This window comes from Pomacea canaliculata, linkage group LG1 (assembly GCF_003073045.1).
Source record: "Pomacea canaliculata isolate SZHN2017 linkage group LG1, ASM307304v1, whole genome shotgun sequence".
Lineage (NCBI taxonomy): Eukaryota > Metazoa > Mollusca > Gastropoda > Architaenioglossa > Ampullariidae > Pomacea > Pomacea canaliculata.
In genome coordinates this window covers 8617285-8633911 of record NC_037590.1, presented here as the reverse complement: position 1 = coordinate 8633911, position 16627 = coordinate 8617285, and the positions used below count along the sequence as shown (strand labels likewise).

Genomic DNA, 16627 nt, shown 5'->3' with positions numbered 1-16627 from the left:
TTTACTCGGTGAACCAGAAAAGAACATTCTCTTTTCAAGAAAGCACATAACTCACCCGTACTAAATGGCTTTTAATAACAGCTATACGGCTTTCATGCCCGACGAAAGAAACCGCCCTACTTGGCCTCGATCGTTTCGACACTTAACCTCCCCACCACCTCCACCCTTCTCTCCCCAATTACCTTTTCTCTCCCCCTTGTCCCCACTCTCCCTCTCTACCCGATTTAGCTTTGCGTTTTGTCACACAGGAAGCCAATCATTCTGTGGATAGAAACGACCACAGCTTGCTTGTCCTGACAGTCAACAAGACGTGTGTATTGGACTCGTGTCTGGCCTTTTCATGCATGCATAATGGCACGCGATCCAACCACGAGACCCGCCCAGCAGTGGCGTACCGATAAGAAGAAGTGAAAATCATGAACAAACAGCGCCTTCTGTGCAGGAGAGTTCCCAGCGAGGCTCAGAAGCAGCAGGAGTTATTTCCAGGCGGGGAGAGCGAGTGGTGTGTGTGTGGCACTAGTGGGACAACAACCATTCCCTCTGACAGTCGGCACGCAGGACGGCGATCGAGAAGCTGAAGGAAACTAGCGATAAAAACAAGCTGCAACGACTTGTGACTCCGGTGTCCGAAGTGAAGAAGACGGCGAAGCTTGTTGACCCTCGGCAGGATGGACTGGCAGCGGGGTCAGGGAAGCGCAGATCTTCACAGGCGAAGAGCACCTCGTCACAGACCTCCAGCACCATGGCGACACGGACTATGAGGGTGGGTAGATGTCTCTATCGTTCATGTTGTTGCTGTAACTGATTGTGTGTGTGTTCATAAAATAGAGGTAGAGTGTATCAGGGTGTCTTTCTCATAATACAGTTTACCATATTCGTCATCAATGTCACTTCCGTATATTGACGATATTATTAGTTAACAAGTAAATAGTTTCACTAAAATATACTTTGGAAATACTTTATACATTCATAAGTGGTAGGTGAGGCCGAATATTGGTTCTCAATATCCTCAATACCAAGAGACATATAGAAAAATGGAAAAAGAAATATGCACTTAAAATGATGAGACGCCGCAAATGACACCTGGATTGAAAAAGCCCAGGTAGTCAAGTCTTTGGCAATAGGTTGTTACCTGAATCTCTTGCATAATAAGAAACAATATCAACAACTCACTTTGGTGTGAAAAGGGGCTTTAGTGTGGGGAACTAAACTTAACGGACTGTTTTAACAAGCGTTAAAGGTGTAGTAAAAGGTGTGACTGCACATCCCTCTTCTTTTTTCCCAAACTGATCACTTACAGAATAAGTAATAATTCAAAAACCAGATGACAACTACTGATCACAGGAACTTTAAACACCTGCGAGGTGTTTAAATCCAGGTAAGTGAGTTTAAAAAAATCAACCGCATACAATCGGATTCGTCAAGGAGGGTCTGTCGGAGCTGTATAGAGGGAGACATTGGAAGGTCCTGACCTGAAAGGTGCGATCAAAGGAGCTAAAGAGTTCGATTCCAAGCCAGAGAGAGCTCTGCTAGAGAAATTGTCCTACAATAGACTACAGTTCTCTCTGTGCCGTCGTGGTGAGGTCAAGGATCGATGAGATGAAATCATCGAACGCCGACAGAACTGAATGGTAATGTAGAGGTAGAATGGAGGCGAATCTCGCTCGCCAGGTGGACGAGTGTCAAGTGTCGCTGACTATAGGATTGCATGACAAAGAATGTTTGAAGACGTAATGTGAGCAGATTCATGGTGATAGTAGACACCCTAATCTTTCGGTGGGTGGGGTGTGAGGTATTAGAGACCGAACTTTTTTTAGAGGCCAAAATTTCTGTGAAGGGTGGTGCCTGTCTCCCTTCACTCTCTCTGCTTTACATTCTCCAACCCTCTACGAAATCAGATCCCCATTTATAAGGACCACTGGAGGGCAAAGTCCGCTGCGCGACAGTGGTATCGAACACTCACATCTCCGGGTTTGGGCACCAGTACTCTAACCACTCGGCTTTCCGCTTCATATAGACATTTTTTACTAATGTATTTTCTCCCTACATCCTTGTGTGTGTGTGTGGATGTTTATGACACACACACATGTATTCGTCAGCGCACATTAAAACAATGGAAGTAAATTATAGTAATAATGTACGTTTTATATATTTTAAAATCTCATTTCATCCCTTCACACATTCTTCTTTATCGACTTATCTATCTATCGATTGATTATGTCTGTGTGAATCTCAGAATGGCCTAGTCACTGTGCCTGTAAATCGGTCAGAAGCTGTTAATGGACTGCATTGAATGCATTGAAAGCAGAATGTTGTGGACAATGATGAATATTTTAGTTTGATGGCTCTAACAGCAATTCCGCAATGATTGGCAGTGTTTCACCTTTTCTGTTAATCATATACAACTCACACCACATTTCCTTCATGGTTCGGGGATACAGACTTCCATATCTCTGTTCAGAGAATCGGTGGTTCGGAATCAGACCTTGCAGTTAGAATTACCGGCCCTGGCAGTCACTCTCTAGACGAGTATCGTGGTTTCCTCTTTTGTGCTCTTTGGTGGAACTTTGATGTGTTTAGAGTACAGCTCAAATCCATGATCATTGTATACTGGCAAGAATCATTTCACGTGGTCCTACACGAAGAGTTTCGCCAAAGAGGTTGGATACCTTCAGTAAGTGTTAGAATGTGGCACTGTGAGGTAGGCTCAGACTTAGAGGATGGAGGAACGCGTTCTGCTCTGGAAAAACACTCAAAAATTTTTAGTGTAGCAAGTGCGGAGCAGGTTATAACGGTCATGACTGGTGATGTGTGCAAAGGTGCGTACACATTAGCACATAGACAAACGGATAAGTAGAAACAGAAAAAAGACACGCAGTGTACGGAACAAGACAGAGAGAAAGAAGTCGAAGGTCGGTAAAAAAAGTCCGAAATAGAAAAAAATAAAGGCAGACAGATAAACCCACAAAGGAGACAGGGACAGAGGCATAGCTAAAGACATAATTCTGTTTTTGCAAACAATATCACACACCAACTTTACTTTCCGATTATCTCATAACTAACGGCAATCGGTAAATACCGTCACTACCAACCCAAGTCAGCTAACCTTTCATTAAACAGACAACGTGGGGATAACATCACTGATCAGAATTATGGAGCATGAACAAATAATACCTTATCTTCTTCTCTTCACGTGTGTGTGTGCGCGTGCGAGCGAGCGAATGTTCATTATATATAGAGAGAAATAAACAGCGCACGAGTGAATGGAGGATACAAAAGGCGCTAAGGTCAAAAGTCGTAAAATTAAGCGTGATGTAACCTCGCACCAAAAGCCTTTTCTCTCTCTCGACTGAAGACCACTGACGTTGGCGTTAATGCCCGACGCTCGATCGTAGCATTCAGCTAAACTGACCTTAGTCTTCAGCCAACAATGTCGAGAAATGCACCTTTGTCCCCATACTGATTTTGTGAAACATGTTGGGGGATCAGCGGCAAGGAACAGCCGTACCGCTTGAAAAACCTTTGCTTTGTCTAAGCTTACACATCGTTGCTTACAAACCAATAATCCATCATGGCTATTTTAGCTACAGATAAAAGTGCCAGACTCTGAAAACACACACACAGATCATCGACTTTTTGTCTAGAATTCTGTACGAGCCCTGTGATCTGACATAAGGAAGGTCAGTGGGTACATATCTGCTGGCAGAAGACCTAGCTGTCTCTCTGTCTCATTGCTAGAATGTCACTCATCCAGTTCTGTATGGCGGCTAGAATACTGTGCAATATATATATACCCTTAGACTGTTGGACTGAAGAATCCAACAGCTCTTGAATCTGGGGAAATGAAAAGTTATCGAGATGTCACACCTGGAACTCTTTTCAAGCTTTGTGCAATGGAACGGTGATTGTCTTGCTGGTGGTAAACTTTTAGCACTGAGTTAGGATCGACATGAAAACATTTGCCAATTCGAGTCTGGATGTGCCTGTATCTTTAGCTTTAATTCTGGAAAAAAAATGTAAGATTTCGGCAAACCTTAACTTTGGAAAACTTAAGCTTTGGACAATCGCAAACTTTACAACTATAAACTCCGAATAATGAAGACTTTCTAATTTTGGACAATAAGAACTAAAAATAAACATAAACCTTCAGCAAAGTACACTTTAGAGAAAGTGATTTTTTTCCTTTCCAAATATTAAAATAAAAACAGTTTTGTTGACCTGCTAAGCACTGTCAAGTGCACACCTGGAAAACACAACTCAGGTGAATGTAAATGTAAAACGTGCTGTTGTCCGAGACACATTAGCAAATGAATGTTTTCTTCTAAAAAAGAAGAAAGTAAAAAAGAAAAGAGAAAGAAAACCGCTTCCTACAGCGAACAGATCATCGATTATCATTCAAAGCTGAAGTTTTTTTTTCAGACCATGATGTATAGTTCTTCCCTCTGGATTTTTGTGGAAAGAACATGTAAATAGCTAATTTAGGCGCGAGTGTGATTTATGTGCTTGACAGTAGTTTCCCTTGGCTGTCTGTAGTAGCTTCCCCTGTCCATTGCGTGTAGCTGCTCGCAGGTTTAGGTGCCGTTTGCGTGAGTCAACATTTGTGGTAAATCGAAAACAAATACATTACACTGCAAAGTGGTTTATAGCCCCTGTAAACGACACTCGAGGCTTTATCAGCTGCACAGTTTGAACTCGTTGATAAAGCAGTGTCGAGATTCCGTGTATTGACCGTATAAGGAGGGGGAAGGAAAAAGAGAAAAAAATGGGGGGGGGGGAGAGGGCAGGAAAAAAATGTTTCGATTCTACTTCAAAATACACGAAATTCTGTGAACAGTTTTATGATTTTCCAGGCTAGCTTCTTTCATGTCTTCTGGTCTCGGGAAAAGTTTAAAAAAAATACAAGACGTTTTAATACAAGACATTTACCTGCGTTTATTTCTCGTCAATTCTGCACCTCTCTGCACACGCTTGTCATCCTATATTTATGTTTCCTGTTGCCAGTGGCTCCTATAATAAATTCATCAATTCCACATCAACAACTCCCCAACCGGAAATGGTCGAAGGCAATTGCTAGCGAAGAGATATCTGCGCACACAGCAGTCTTTGGTGTAAAGACATCATCGATCACTCGATAATATGATAGAGGAAAACAGAGAAAAAACTAAACGTCCCTTTCCTCTCGCCTTAAGAAGACAGATTGAACTAAAGGAATTTTAGTCCATACAGGTGTAAGTTATGAGACAGACCAAGAGGCGAAGAAAATCGTTAGAACAAATAATTTTAACCTGTTCACAGATCGAACTCATTGAGATAATTTTACAACACTATCATAAACAATATCAATATTCCCTCCACACACACACACGAGCACATATGTTCAGTAACTCCCGATGTGTCCGATATCAGTCGGGTTTGATTTTCTTTCATCAAAATCTTTTCATGCAATCTCTGGCAACCAACTTTTATGAAATGTTTATTTTCCTTTTGTCGTAAGGGTCATGCTGTCGGGTGTGGCCGGTGCACAAATTAATAATTCGTGAGTCGTTTTTACTGCCAGTGCTTTTTAACTTTCAAAGGCTCTAAAAACAAATACACCGAGGGAGAGGGGGGAAGGGAGGGAGAAACATCACTAATCGAACCCTGAGGCTTTGGCAACGAGTTCAGCGGTCTTAGAAAATGGTGAAAATAACCGTTTGGTCGTTGCTAAGGACCAACAGTTCGTCATTGTTGACTTTGTTGACCATGGCAACGTGTGCGATTATTCCGTGTAATATCAGAGAGCATAAGAATACCAATAGCGGAAAGTGCAAAGGGAAGGCCACCATCATACATCGTGGTATCGAGACTTCGTTTAGTTTGAAATGACTCGTCCCACGACTGGCGAAAGATGGTGAGGAAGGGGTGGGTAGGAAAGGGTGGGTGGGTGACACTGATAAGACTGTGTATTTGATTACTACGAACGTGCATGCTGTAGGTGAATAATCTTACTTGACCAGAGGATTTTGGTAGGATTTGTATTACTTTGGCAAGCAAATAATGTGCAAGTATTTAATGAATTTGTTTTCTTTTTACCGTGGAAAGAGGCAGGCTGTGGGGATTTGTGTGGCAAGAGTATTTGATTTACGGTGTGGACTTTTATCTTGACACTGAGAAATGTATAACTTTAAAAGTGAAACACTCGAAAGTAAAATCTCCTTCTCAGACAGCAATTTCGATCAGTAAATATCCACAAACACTTTAAAATTACATTACTTTTTTTTTTAATTTTTACGCACTTTAGCTAACCTAGATAACAGAAGGGAGGTAGCGTTGAGGTGTTCCTTAATCTTTTCAGGTCGTTAGGGAAGGAGATGTAAGAAACCTGACATTTCTCAGGGCCAGCTTAATGAGAGGGTGGTGTCCATCTCTTCTCCCTCGCTGCCTTACCTTCGACAATATGGAGTCAGGTACCCATCCCCGATCGCTGGGTCGACGGTGGGGAACTGGCTTTTGGTACCTAACGTCCACTTTAGTGTAGTTTAAATTAAACACGCCTCCAAGACATCGGCTGAAAGTGGAAGTGTAGGAGTTTCAGCAAGACCAGAATAATCAGGCACCAACTCTCTGCATCTGGAAGACTAAATTTTGGAATGATACTGCCAGGACTGATGAAGCTTGACGATGACTCCTTTTTTCTTCCATTTACTTGGACATGCCACTTTGTTCATTTTTGTTTTTACTTTGAAATGACTGTGTCTTGAGGTGAGATCTGAACCTAGAATGTACAATTATCTCTCTAATGATGACAAGCTAGCGTTATACTCCACCTTTGAGAGTATGTATTACTTCACTTTGCTCCACACTCGTATACGCATGCCCCTACGAGAAACAGCTCCACCCGTACACTCATGCCCCCTACTGGACGGATTTGCTCAGCCAGGTCGCCATATCAAGCTTCTTCCGTCCAAAAGTACGTTTGACCATACACTGCCAAACACCTCTTATTAATTGAAAGCCCGTATTCGGATCCAGCTTATCTATCGGGGCATTCGCTATGGTGCAAGATAAGACCGTTGTATTTCTTTGCCAACAGAGAGTGACCTTTGACTGCAGATCAAAGCTCTCCCGAAGCATTCGCCATCATTCATAGGCTAATGGGCGTGACTGGCTTGATTAGAGACCTGAGGGCGTTGCTGATGATAGATTATAGCATGTGAAAATTACAACAATGCTGACTGTTAGAGAAGGGCAATTGGGTGGGGGAGTTTCAGAGGTCGTTCACTCGTTCACACGCACGAGTTCCTGTCCTGTTATTTCCTGTTTCCTCCTGTCTGTGTCTGTGCGTGTGTTTTTTCAGGAGAATGTGCATGCATGCATGCACACCAATATTTTTTTTCTCTTTTTTTGTGAAATCAATGCATATTTCCCCACGGTGCTTGATGTATAAATAATTTACGAATTCATCAGCTTCAGTTCTTGACTCTCCACTGAGTTGTGCAAATATTCTCATACTTTCCTGACAGTGTAGACAAGTGCCGGATACTATTGCCCCGTCTGACTTACAGGTACGATAAAGGAGTGATCAATCCCATATAAATAGGGTAACATTCTGTAAGCTGTTCAATTGTTTCACCTACTTCAAAATGCAGCTGCGCGCAATCAGTTTTTTTTCCCAACGGTACTTCAAGCTACTAGTCCTTCCAATTGCAGCTTACACACAACATCTGTTTTTCCTGGGGAAGACCTGGACAGAAATAGAAGCTACCATTGTCCTTCATACAGTACCCGACGAACCGTCAGGTGTACCTGTTCTGTCGTCGGCAAAAATTCTTTGGTGTTGATTAATCCAGCGCATGAAGCTTACCAAACTAACAAATAATTTTAATTATTCCTAGTACGGAGTACATACTTACATACATACATATAGCCCCTTTGTGTCTAGCCAAACGAACCTTCCATTTCTGCCGACGATCGTTCCTGCTGACCAACATACTTGTAAGCCTGTACCAGCCAAGGGAATGAATGAATAAATGAAAGAGAGTAAACGAATAAATGACACGAATACATTATGCATATGTCCTCGCGTAAAATAATATTTTATTGATTTGTCTGATTTCTGCTGCTTTTTTACCCTTCCGTCCCAATTCTGAACCACCCATTATACCCGCTACCCCACCACGCCGCTCCTCCATTTCATGTTAATGAACATTGTCACTTCTACCATCATGTTGAGGCATTGTCGTTCCTCAGTATTATGTTCCCACCTGCCTGCACCACAGACTTCTACTCGTAAACAGCTCCACCATTGTCCGCCAGTTTGTCGCTGGTCGTCTGGAAACAAAGTGAGCAGTCAGACACAAAATCACCATTACCAAGCCATGTTCGCCCCTTGCTACGCAGGCATCCTGATGTTTGTTTGATAAATATCTCAGTAAACGCCTCGGCAACCGAAAACAAGATGGCCGTGTACACCTGGTCATTACCAAGTACAGACAAACAGACGAGTTGGTAACTGAATTTCTGCAAGTCTGAATACTGAATAAAACCTTATCTCTCTTTATGTTGTAGTCTCCGCGTTTCTTTCTCTCTCTCTCGTGTGTGTGTGTGTGAGAGAGAGAGAGAGAGAGAGAAAATTTTGACATGAGTGCTCAATTCACTTCAGACAACAGTCGTGTATAAAACAACATAAAGAGAAATGTCTCTCTGTTTCTGGATCGTGTCAGGAAGTTTATAGCAAATTATTTCGTTGTATTAAAAAAAAATCGCCCTTTTCTAGTGCCTTCCGTGTATTCCTGTATATGATAGAATCGATCCTTGGAACAGTAAGACTTTGGGTTTTTTCTGAAGCAAGGAAACTTTTTTTTTTTGGAAGCAAGCAAATGTTCTATTGTAGTGTTTGAATGACATAAAGAAAATATTAAGCGACAGTCGAGTTGTCAGAAAAGTAATCATACTGTCTACATGCTTCTGGAATCATCTTCACTTACATAAATTCACACACACACATCCATACACGTTCACGCACACACGCTACTTCTCTCTTTCTCTCTCTCACACACACACGAATGCACACGATCGAGAACACACGAGCACTTTGTTCTTCCCAGCATGCATCAATAGCAAAACAAGGTTTTTCAATTTCGTCGTCTCCTTGATTAACAGCCTCCAGTACATGGTCTGCGGAACAAAACACAAGACCGAAGTGTGACGCCCGCAGGTGGCTTTTGACGCACCTAACCACAAACCTTTTTCCAGGTCGACAATCTATGATTGGTTTCAATGCCCCGTCCTTCTGCTTCAATTTAAGTGCGACACATTCAGTCGGCATGCAAAAAGAAATGGCCCTCCCCTACAAAAAAAAAAGGTTATTACTGACTGCGAACCATACATTATTGTTTGTCATGATAAAGGTGACTTTGCTAATCATGTATCAGCATGACACACCAGCCCCTCGCCACCTGCCAGGTGCATGATGTTCCCGTAAAAGCCGGAGAAACAAAGGTTATCGATGTTTTTCGTCACTTCCGGTCAGGGTCACAATGAAAGCTTTAAATGTGAACTAAATGTGTTCTACATTCACCATCACCGCTATAATTACCACGACCACCACCACTGCCCTTACCACAACCCTCCCCACATCCCCACAAGAAGTTTCAAAATAACCCGGAAACCAGAAGTGTGTTTGGTCAGCCAAGACACCGCTGAGAGAATGTCAAAACCCTCGGCTAGAGCTCGAGTCACTAACAACCTGACTGCAAGGCTGGAAGGCAAGGCTGTAGAAGAGAGGCTACAAATCGACAGTCCGGGTATCCGGGGCTGTGCGCGACCACCCGCCACATGTACCCGCTGAATTAGGAGCATACCACACGAAGCTTTCGGTACCACCTTAACGAACCTCGGCTCTTCAACTGACCTTAGCGGTGTTTTCTCGTGTTAGGAGTCGTATCTGTTGAGGTGGAATGACACAAACTTTGACGGAGACATTTTCTGTGCTTTCAAACAGCAACAACTACATCGTGATGCAACTTTAGACGTATGTAGTATACAGTAATGTTGAAAATGTGGGAGGGAAAAAACCTTCACCAGAACAGAAAACCATCACGGAGAGAAGGGATCTGAGACAAACCAACACCGCTAAGGTTTACACTTCTACGAGCATGTGACGCTCACGAAGAACCATTCTTGGCAGTTGTCAAAGTCAGGATGCTGGACACTAAAGTTTACAAGCGCTGTCGATTCCAAGATGGCGTAGGTCCCAGCAAATTTTTTCCGCTGGCACTTCCTCTACGGAGAAGCGCTTTCTTTGCCAGTAGCACTCAGAATATTGCAGGGAGGTCTGATATCAGACACCAAGGGAAAGGCAACGCTCATTGTAAAAATGCAGGAAGAAAACATCGGAACAAGAAAAAAGACCCTTTAAACGAGGAGCTTAAAGAAAAGGTAGGACAATTTTCTAAGTAAATTACACGAGTCAATGACCAAAGAAAAATAAAGGACGTGCAAATAAAGAGAGAAAGGTGTGTGCATCTTGATAACCCTGTTACATAAATTAATATTTTTAAAAAAGTCTCCCACGTGACTGTGTTGTGTGCAGCTGCGGCCGGTGCTGGAACATCGCATGCCCACGCTGGTCAGCAAGGCGGCCTTCTCACTGCCCGCAGACTCGGCAAAGGCCAAGGCGTTGGGGAGGAATAAGGTCGAAGGTCACCTGCAGCCAGCAGCGCCCCCGCGCAATCTGCAGGAAGTGAGGGCTGCTGTCTCCAAGAGCATAGCATCAGTGACAAGGAAGCTGGCGCGGCTGGAGCGGGACTACTACGGGGACAAGCGGACTGTGCACAGCGATGCCGAGCAGTACGTGCCTTCCGTCAAGGCGCTGATGAGGGCCCTGTGGATCCTTGACCTCAACAAGGTCAGCATCGCTGCTCGAGATGGGGTCAGGCAGGATGCCGCCACTCGACTGCGAATACGAAACCTTAGAGCAGTGGTTATCCGTTGATGATGATGATGATGACGACGACGACGACGACGATGATAATGATGATGATCATTAGTACAATGTTATTTATTTTCTTAATGACCAGATTATATAAATATTGATAAATCGTGCAATATTAGGATGTGGACACTCAAATCCTCTTTGTCTTGGTATTAGTGGTCACGTGATCAAAAGTCTTACGTGGAGAACTTTCGTGCGGCACTCATTTACTCGTGTTGTTTGTTGATGGGCTTTGTTTGGTTGGTGGCAGGCCTCCGAGGTGGAGGAGCTGATCAAACAGTCAGTGAACCCTCAGCGCTACAAGGACGACGCCAAGCACCCAGCAGCCTTGAAGGAAATTTATGCGAGGGTTATGACCTTTCTGCCGGACAGACTGACCCCTTTGATTGATGCCTGTCAGGGCCTGCTGGACAATCTCTCAAGGTTAGTAGATAGGGCTGGGACGTGGACGGGTGGGTGGGGTGCATGCTGGGGTGTAAGCTAACACACCCGCAGTATTCTCGGGAAAGCAAACTGCCATCACCATGCACAGACATTAAGCAGTATAGATCAGTGGTTCTTAACCTTGTTTGAGGTACCGAACCCACAAGTTCCATATGCACATTCATCGAACCCTTCATCACGAAATGCGGGTGTGTCTTGACCTCCGTGGCGGAGGCTCCGCCGAACCCCTGAGACCGACCCCGGTTAAGAACCACTGGTATAGATATAATGTTGAATGAATAATGTTAATGTCTAGTCTGATACATGAATTTTAATCACGTGACAGATACTGCGTCAGTTTTTACTCGGCCGAATCAGACTCCTACCTGGAGACAGCTGCCCATTACACGGAACAGATAACCTCTTGGCGCGAAAAGGTGGAGGTCAGCTTACTGAGCGCGCGCAGTCTCTACAAGAAGTTCCAGACCACCGGCATCAATCACAACATGCTCAGGTGGGCCCCGGGGTCACAGCAACACCACAAAGAAGGGCAACGGCAAAGTCTTTACATGTTACGCATTTAAGAAAAACCTACATAAAATATAAAAAATAGTTTATTTCTGCTTAGTATTATTTAGTACATTCTTACAATGTATTAGCACACAGGTAGGGTCACGTGCTGATGACTGGACATCTTTGTTCGTGCAGCTCACCTGTCGCCAATTTCTGCTCGCGCTGTGACATCAACAAGCTCCTCTTCATCGTCATGTTTGCTGATGCCAGTACACACCTGCGCAACGCGCTCACGGTGATGAAGTCGTGGTTACAGACAGACGAGAACTACACCACCTATGTAAAAAACGATATGATAGAGCTGGAGAAACTTAAAGAAGACAAAATTAAGGTAAATACACAGACTGGTGGGGGAGGAATGCACTGTCTATTCACTTTTTTCCTATGGTTTGATAGAATGTTCATCCTTCTCCTTCGATGAAACGTTTTTTGCCATCTTCTCATTCTATAATTAATGGAATTTAAAATTTCTTTTCAAAATATTAAAAATTTTAAATATTTAATGAAGGTTTATTTTCTTATTAGTTTAGGAATGGATCATTGAACAAACCTTTACAGAGCACATCTATAGTGACATCCATCGTGTAGTAAAAAGAAAGTAATTTAAGTCTCATTTTTCTAGATGACATTAAAATTGTTGTCACGTGACAAGTCAGCTACATGTCTGCAAGTTTGTGTTCAGGTGCTTCGTGATCTGAGGACGAAATGCCACTCTCTGACTTACAAAGTAAATCAGCTGGAATCTGAAGAAAGGAGACTGGCCCAGGAGATTACAGCTATGCGCGAGAAGGAGGAAAGCCTTCGGATCGAAGAGGTTTTTCTTGTCAATCAGGTAAGATTGATGCCATTTGTAGGCAGGTCTTTTGACTGGCTATCAGGGCACGATCGCTGTCTTACTTCATCCTATGCCAAGGGAGAAAAAAAAAACAATAAATGTAATAATGTACTAAAAGAAACTTTCAAGGGAGGTAATGTCACGCGATCATCAGGGGCAGGTAAGCATCGTTTCACAACGGAAGCTAGAGATATGAATAGATAACCAAGAAGTTGGCCATGAAGGTAGCGAGGTATTTTGCCAAAACAAGATAGATAAAAAAAATCTTTTTAAGCTCCTCCCATCCTTTTGCGCAGATAAACGAGGTGGACCTGGAGATAGAGTTCAAGGAACGGCGGAGAGACAATCTGCGCAAACAGAGTGCGGTGGAACCCTTGGAGCCCACCACAGAGACCCCCGAGGCACTGGTGTCAGAGCTGAAGCAACTGAAGGACCGCCTGCCCACCCTGCAACGGCAGCTGGCGCACTTGCGTCACAAGCTGGGCTGGGTGGACGACAAAATGGCGCAGCTGGAGAAAACTCAGAAAGATATCCTGGCCACCCGCGAGGAGCTGAAAGAAGCGGATAGCGAGAGAGGGCGAAAGGAGGAGGTGACGCACTGGCGCCCCCTGAACTTTTGGATTTAGGGTTTGGGGCATTTAGGACCTTGGAATTTCAGGGTTATGTCAGATACTAAATGACAGATAATAAAGTAGTCTATGAATATTTGAGTAATCAGTATACAGACACGCTGTTCACAAGTAAAGCAAGTAGAATAATAACAGCAATATACAGGGAACGAGCGAGTGACAGAGAGAGAGAAAGAATGAAAGAGGGAGGGAGAGAGTTTAATAGGGAAAAAAATCGTCAACCTTGATGAAATTGCTGAAGAAAAGGGAGCAGAAACCAATTTTTTAAAAAAGCTCTAGAGTTTTCGAAATTCTGTTGAAATATGTCTTCAGGAGTTTGAGGAGTTGGACCAAGCCCTTCTATTGGCCCGACGAATACTTCTGGTTAAAAATGCCACAGACTCCGTAGAGAAGCTGTACTACAATGTACCCGTTGACACAAAAGCCTCGAAAACATCCAAGGTGAAGACCAAGGTCAAAGGTGAGCGTGGCAAGTATTTACCTGCTTATGGCATATATGCATGCATATTATGTATGAGGTGTTCATTTTATTTTGGACAGAGGGCTTTGGGTAGAAAGTGAAAAAATGACAAAGAAAATAACGGGACTTACAAACGATTAAGAGGCAGATAGTCTGACAATGAAGAATTTGCTGGTTATGCAGTTTATTCCTTTCATCCAATCATTTTACGCCTTACAGAGAGCTAAAACCAGTTTAAACCTAACGTCTTCAAATATCCTTCAGATCCTGTGGAAAACGCTTGCCGAATCATCTGCTCACACATCGATCGGGACTGGGTACAGCTGTACCGGAACTTGACTTTCTTCCCTCAACGGGGGGCAGAGACCATCGAGCGTGACCTCCTACACCTGACCGAGATGGGTGCGCGCGCATCTGTGGCGCTGGCGTCGCGCCACGCTCTGGAACGCTGGAAGCGCTATCACACCAGGGCCAACGTGGAGGACCTGCGGCAAGCGCTGATGAAGATCAAGAGGACGGACATCCTCAGACTCATCGACGACCGCCTCAAAATGCCCACGAAAGTCGTCGACCCCTTCGAGCTGCAGGAGGAGCTGCCCCCTCCGGTGGAGCCCAAGCTCGTGCCGTACTACAGACTGATCGAGCGCTACGACCAGCTGCGAGCCAGTCGAGTCAAATGATTAACTGTCTTTCTTTGTCCCTCCCTATTCCTTCGATGCCAGCAAGAGTCCAATGTAAAGGACTAACTCATTCTTGCTCCATCCTTTGCTATATGACATTTAAAGGCATACCCTCTCCTCTCTCTTTGTACCCTCAACGGCTGACGTTATAGAAAATAATGTTAGCTGGGAGGGACTAGGGCGATGCAATCGCATCCCCTCTAAACCCTTCCCGTACACCGGCATGTCACTATAAGCCGTTACCTGACAGGTGGTCTAACTGAACCCAAAGCACACCTGACGTTTGGATCGGTCGATGACGTAGGTCGTGTATAGCCTGCAGGCTGAGGGTGACTTGGGTGAGTTGCTCGCGACTTTTCTGTTTGCGGCCAATTACTCTGACGCCGCACTTGACTGTTGTTGGGTAGAGGGGAGTGGGGGATTCAGGGGGAGCACCCTGTGTACTGCGTAATTATTACAAAATTTATTGTTAACTTAGCTGAGGAGTATATTTATTATCCCACCTTAATGCGTCCCCGACGTTAAATTAACTCGTTAACCGTTCAAGCTCCCAAACACACACAAACGCACGCACATACAAAAACACTTCGCGTGTACACATGCATACATGCGCTCAGAGGAGGAAGCGTTCTCACGCGCTCTCGTGACATGACAACAATCATAAGCTAAGCTGGGAATGAATCATCACAATGGTGCATTAAGTGGAGGCTGTACTGTTACCCTGTGTAAAATCCTTTTACCTTCGACAAAAGACAGTTGTTTTTGACTTTACAGAGCATTGTTATGTCGCAAACCTCCGCTTGAACTGCGCTGACATTTTTCCCAGTCGAATCAATTTGCTCTCATTGATGTGTTGTTTACTTGCATAATAAGTAGAATGCTGGTCAACGCATCAATACGTATGATTATTCAAATAAATTTTGATTCTCAAAATGTACCTTTATAGTCGTCTGATTACTTATTTGTACGGTGTTGTCAAGTCTCTGACATATGTTTTGGACATATATTAATGTTTTGACTGTGCCTCTATATTGGCGACTTCTGGGTCGTGTTTGTGGTGATAATCAGTGTTTGTGGATGATGATGGTGGTACATGCGTACCATAGCGTCTGTGACGGTACGAGTCAGATTTCAAATCAACAGCAAAATATGGCACATGCCAATAGTAAAGAATTATTATTCTGAGTTGAGAAATCTATGCCAGTCGTAGACAAGTATTTTTACTTCTAAAATCTTTGTTTTCCTCGAGGAAACGGTTCGCCAGCAAACAATCGACACTAAAAAGAGAAGACAAGTATAAAAGACTCAAAATGGGGATGATTGCACTTTGAAGGTGAATGAGAATGAAAGAAAATAATAAAAATAAACGCAAACTTTGTATAGCCCATACTCACACTCCTATAAGGAGCATACTCTAAGCGAGAGACTGTCTTTAATCACTAAAACTATATTTACATTGTTAAAGTTAAAACAGTCTGATGGAATCTTATGCTCCTAGCAAACAGTCACGTCCAGATGGCGCCATAACACTAGAGCGACGTAGCACTGCCTTTAGACGCTTGAGTGGCATTTTATTAATTTTTGCCTCGCTAAGATTGTATTTCCATTCCAAAATGCATACTTTGCAAGTGTATTGTTTCACAAACAGCTGCAGTTTAAAGATCTCTTTCTTTCTCTATCTCACACACACCCTGCTCACTCGACTTATCTATCCACTTATTCACTTCCCCACCACCATCACGCACGGACACATCCACCATGTAGCATAAATGCTTATGTTTCTTGTTTGGTTGCCTGTTATTTGTGGTTTTTCATGTGCAGAGCTTGCATACACGATACACGTGGGGAAAGCGCACTACAATAATAATAAAAATTAGTCGGAGGCGATGACTGAAGAAACATATATATATATATCTCGATTCTCACCTGAAAGTAATTAGAAATGACACAAAGCAACCAATTTAACGCACTCTGCTGTGACATGTAATCATTTTCACTAAAATGTGAGTCTATTGTGTGCAACAGCGGAGCATCTGCCACATCAAATTACAG

General features: G+C 43.5%; 1 protein-coding gene across 2 annotated transcripts; it reads left to right on the top strand.

Annotated features, from left to right (window-relative positions):
• Positions 1-300: 300 nt before the first annotated feature.
• On the top strand, positions 301-15512 carry LOC112573870. Of its 2 annotated transcripts, none has more exons than XM_025254536.1 (9): positions 301-763; positions 10574-10888; positions 11226-11398; positions 11745-11912; positions 12107-12302; positions 12654-12803; positions 13103-13396; positions 13748-13895; positions 14160-15512. In XM_025254536.1, the coding sequence occupies exons 1-9, from the start codon at positions 743-745 to the stop codon at positions 14573-14575; spliced, it is 1881 nt and encodes a 626-aa protein (XP_025110321.1). In that variant the 5' UTR covers positions 301-742; the 3' UTR covers positions 14576-15512. The 2 variants fall into 2 exon arrangements, with proteins under 2 accessions (XP_025110321.1, XP_025110314.1); XM_025254529.1 differs by lacking the exon at positions 301-763 and adding an exon at positions 9334-10419.
• Positions 15513-16627: the final 1115 nt, after the last annotated feature.